Source organism: Oncorhynchus mykiss, chromosome 14 (assembly GCF_013265735.2).
Source record: "Oncorhynchus mykiss isolate Arlee chromosome 14, USDA_OmykA_1.1, whole genome shotgun sequence".
In the NCBI taxonomy this organism is placed as follows: Eukaryota; Metazoa; Chordata; class Actinopteri; order Salmoniformes; family Salmonidae; genus Oncorhynchus; species Oncorhynchus mykiss.
In genome coordinates, this window is record NC_048578.1 from 24,901,661 (window position 1) to 24,906,874 (window position 5,214).

The 5,214-nt window shown below is 38.6% G+C and overlaps 1 protein-coding gene across 1 annotated transcript; it reads right to left on the reverse strand.

Moving 5' to 3' along the window:
* Window positions 1–2,891: 2,891 nt before the first annotated feature.
* On the reverse strand, window positions 2,892–4,747 carry LOC110487758. Its single transcript, XM_021559665.2, has 4 exons — window positions 4,351–4,747; window positions 3,850–3,966; window positions 3,446–3,495; window positions 2,892–3,190 (listed from the first exon to the last, which is right to left on the reverse strand). Exons 1-4 carry the CDS (start codon window positions 4,745–4,747, stop codon window positions 3,071–3,073), a joined length of 684 nt encoding a protein of 227 aa, XP_021415340.2. The 3' UTR covers window positions 2,892–3,070.
* Window positions 4,748–5,214: the final 467 nt, after the last annotated feature.

A 5,214-nucleotide genomic window follows, 5' to 3' on the forward strand; every position in this document is an offset into this window, starting at 1 on the left:
CTGCAATAGGTAAGCAGCTTGGTTTGAAGAAATCAACTGTGGGAGCAATTATTAGGAAATGGAAGACATACAAGACCACTGATAATCTCCCTCGATCTGGGGCTCCACGCAAGATCTCACCCCGTGGGGTCAAAATGATCACAAGAACGGTGAGCAAAAATCCCAGAACCACACGGGGGGACCTAGTGAATGACCTGCAGAGAGCTGGGACCAAATTAACAAAGCCTACCATCAGTAACACACTACGCCGCCAGGGACTCAAATCCTGCAGTGCCAGACGTGTCCCCCTGCTTAAGCCAGTACATGTCCAGGCCCGTCTGAAGAATGTCATATGGTCAGATGAAACCAAAATATAACTTTTTGGTAAAAACTAAACTCGTCGTGTTTGGAGGAAAAAGAATGCTGAGTTGCATCCAAAGAACACCATACCTACTGTGAAGCATGGGGGTGGAAACATCATGCTTTGGGGCTGTTTTTCTGAAAAGGGACCAGGACGACTGATCCGTGTAAAGGAAAGAATGAATGGGGCCATGTATCGTGAGATTTTGAATGAAACCTCCTTCCATCAGCAAGGGGAATGAAGATGAATCGTGGCTGCGTCTTTCAGCATGACAATGATCCCAAACACACCGCCCGGGCAACGAAGGAGTGGCTTCCTAAGTAGCATTTCAAGGTCCTGGAGTGGCCTAGCCAGTCTCCAGACTCAACACCATAGAAAATCTTTGGAGGGAGTTGAAAGTCCGTGTTGCCCAGCAACAGTCCCAAAACATCACTGCTCTAGAGGAGATCTCTATGGAGGAATGGGCCAAAATACCGGCAACAGTGTGTGAAAACCTTGTGAAGACTTGCAGAAAACGTTTGACCTCTGTCATTCCCAACAAAGGGTATATAACAAAGTATTGAGATAAACTTTTGTTATTGACCAAATACTTATTTTCCACCATAATTTGCAAATAAATTCATTAAAAATCCTACAATGTGATTTTCTTGATTTTTTTTTCTCATTTTGCCTGTCACAGTTGAAGTGTACCTATGATGAAATTACAGGCCTCTCTCATCTTTTTAAGTTGGAGAACTTGCATAATTGGTGGCTGACTAAATACTTTTTTGCCCACTGTATATACAAGGCATATGGAACCACCTAGTTCATGTATATACAGGGCACACGATACCTCCTAGTTATATACATGGCATATGGTAACACCTAGTTATACAGAGGACATACGGTACCAAAGACTTAAATACAGGACATATGGTACCACGTAGTTATATACAGGGCATAGACCGATTTTCATAATGCTTCCTGGTCTGACAAACAGCAGTGTAGCTCTGGCACTTTCCCCCGCAGAGGTGGAAGGGGGACATAGGCCGATGCGAGGGATTGAGACGCAGCCATTGCAAAAAACAGATATCTCTAGCTTAAACTGACAGATTTGAATCGGGATTTCAAAAAAATGTTTCTTAGATTGACTCACCGGTGCATCAATTTAAACAAGTTATTCACACTTGAATTGTATTTTACACAAAATTGTAGGCTAGCTGTATGCATTACCAGGTAAGTACTAAGCATATTTTATGTCTTTGGGGCAAATACTACATTTCAAAAAGGACTCTGAAGTATAGCTAGCAACAAACACCCACTCCAGTTAGGACTTCTACTACTTATTCTATTGAGTAAAATAAACCATTGTATGTTATAGCTATTCGCAATTTTATGCCTATGCCTTTGCATATTAAGAAATTATGTTCAGATTAAACCAAATAATTATCTCTCTGAACTGCAGACTGACAAGTCCATGTTTTACTAAACTAGTTTGGAGCATAAGTGGAACCTCCCCCTGATGCGTGGAGCTAAATGCTATAACACTTTGCTACACCTCATTTAGGTGTTGGTCAGGACTCTCTCACTCGGTTTGTGACTGCTTGCAATATTGTATGTTTTGTTATATTGTCATATTATCCTCTTTGGGCCTCCTCTTTCATAAATGTTGGGTTTATTTTGTTTCATTTTGGGTGTTCAGAATCATTTAGTTAGCCAACACTCTAACCATATCCATTCATGTGGAACCATCATGGGCTGGCTCAGATCAATTCTTTTCACATTGTCCTTTCCAGCACAGTTCTAGAAACAATGGTGGATGTGTACGCAGGCCAGCCCAGTACAGCTTGGCTCATAGTACGAAAAGGGAATCGGTTTGATACCATCATCAGTCCAATCTATCAACATGGTTTCAGAGCATTTTGTCTAATTCTGTTAGTAAATCAATTTTGTATGAATTACTTTGTCGATGTCCATCATCTAATTTTATTGACATGTTACGAGTTACAATTTGTATGATATGTTATGAATTTGCAAACGTACAATAATTTACAAAATTCAAATTTGTTGAGGCTAACATTAGTTAGGTGGCTAGTTGGCTAACGCTAATGTTAGCTAGCTGGCTAACTTTTATGTTCTTAACGTTAGGCGTCAATAAATGAGATGGCTGTGTTATTACACTGGTTCCTTCTCCTCCACATCTGTTTCACTCAAACAGCCACCCACACAGCCCTAGAGCACCGGCCCTTAGCTTTACAACCATTTATTTTCTCATCCAAACAGCAAGAATGAAAAAAGAGCTTCAGCAGAACACAATATGTTTGTCTTGTACCACCAGAGCACTTTCAGTACAAAGCTAAAAGTGTGATGATGATGACGATGATTTAAAGTGCGTATGATTCAAAACACAAGATCATCACACAATATTAGATGTTTACAGAAAGTGCTCTATTTTGTTAACCGCTGACATGCACAATTGTTTGGGACTGTATCAACACTGGGCTAAAAAACAAAATACTAAAATATGTTTTTTAGAGAAACATGTCCCTTTTTAGAAAATATATTGCTCTTCTTTCAATTTGTTAATTTGTGTTCTGATTGATCATGATTTTTATCAAACATTTATTACATTTGTCAAATTCTCATATTTTCTAATTATCTTTGTACAAGGGGCACTGACTAATACATTTAAAAGACAAATGTATTATTAACACTACATTTTAGAATGATTAAGCTAAGTTCGTCCTAGCCTTAACACCTGACATCAGAGTACACACTCTCCTGTGGTGTCTCTCTCTTCTTTCTCCCTCTTTTAGTTTTCTTCTCAGAGAAATTCAATGCAGCATAATTCAACGTATCTCCATCTTGATCCTAAGACGAACACATTTTAGAAACATAGAAAAACCATGTTTCTTACATAAATACTTGTCAAATACATGTTGCTCATATCACATATTCATAGCAATAGAAAAAGTATCAATGAGTCAGTAGGCCACATATTGGTTAGAAAATAGATAATTACTGGCTCAATATTCATCACATAGAGTAGTTTTCAAGGGTTATCAAGAGCTATTGAGGGATTTCAACCTAAAATTGGAATCGAACCATTTCACAATATAAATATACCTCTTCTCCACGTAATCTGTCTTGTCTGCCAACCTGAGAGGCACCCACTGCTTCAACAGAAGAAGAACACATCTAATAAAGCATTGCTGTCTGTTGAAAACATCTTATCACCAAAGCAGAAACTTTCCAGGATTTTTTAAAATAGATTTTCCCATTAAAGAACATACCATTTTGAAATTTCAGAAGCTTTTTTAAATACATTGTCATGGTCCTAGAGTCATGAAATGTTCAGCGTACATTGAGGGGCATTACAGCTTTCAATAAATGAAAAGAAAACATTTAATTGCAAGGTTTTCATCAGACAGTGACTAAAAGGCAAGACTATTTTCAATATCAATTCAAAACGATTGTTACTTCAGCACAGCAAAAGATATCTAGCATATTTTCATAATCATATTGCTTACCTTTGCAATTTTCACAGATTTGCTCTTTTGGTCTGGTGCAGACAAGGAACATGATCCCAATCCCACACAACACCAACGCCACTGTCAAACCTACAACAACCACTACCAGAGCCATTTCTGAAAGAAACATAAAAAGGAATGTCATGAAGTACATATTTACATTTTTACTCAAGAAATATAACAGAATGATGCACTATAAAACATTAGGCTTACAGATGTAGGATCTTAATTTGATCAGTATTTTGTTCCTGAAAACTTCCTGCACAACTTGTGGTATATTGGAGTTATAAAAAAGCTTGTAAAGTTTGTAATTTCCACTTTTAAATCTCGGACTTGGTTTGCCCTAACACATTTTTTTATTAACCCTTACTAAAATCTCCATTAATTTCAATCCACATAGTAATCCACATTTCCTGTTAGTGCAGGATTATTTTCCTGACTGAAGCGACCTGGCTCAAATTAAGATCCTATATCTGTACACTTCAATTAACCTGATTCTACCTGACACATTCACCTCCGTGTTACTGGCCAGGTCCAATTCTGTTCCTTTGCCAAAAAGGATCTCCCCACATATGGCCACAGCACAGTAGTAAGTCCCAGCATCAGGGGGGCTGAGGTTGTTCTTGGAGAGGCTGTAGACACAGCTCTGTGTAGGAGAAGGAGTCTCAGGGCTCTTCTCACACTCATCTCTCCTGTTTCCAGGGGTGTAAATGACTCCTGGATGGGATTCTCCTGATCCAATTCTGAACCAGTACACACTGTGTTCTCCTGTACAGGCCTCAGAGAGCACTGTACACTGCAGAGTCACATTTTCTCCTGGGTGGAATTGGTCAGACACTGACCTCTGTACCACGGTCTTGTAATCAGACCTCTGGGGATTCTTGCCTAAATGGTACATTTAAGGTTTCATATAAATCAATCTGAAACAACACTTTCTAAAATGCAATGAAATAAAATAATACCATACAGACGCATAGAAAACATATGACGATGTAAGAACCCTGAACAAAAAATGAAGGGCATTAATATCTTCACATTACCTTTTAATACTAAAAAAGTTCCATTGATAAAGTTGACTTCACAGTCTGTGATATAGACACAATAGTAAACAGCTTCATCCGTTGGTTCCATCTTTTGGATTGTAAGACGATATATCCCGTCAGCTTGAGCCTTCTCCATACTAAGATGTGAATTTCTAAATTCCTTGTGCAGTTCAGGCCTTGACTGATTTTTCTGCATCTTTGCAACAACCTGAGGAATTTGCCCTGTTACTTGCTTGAACCAGAACATGTTTCCCTCATTGTATACTTGCTTTGAGAAAACACAGTTGAGAATCACTTGGTCACCAATTTGAACCCGCTGAAC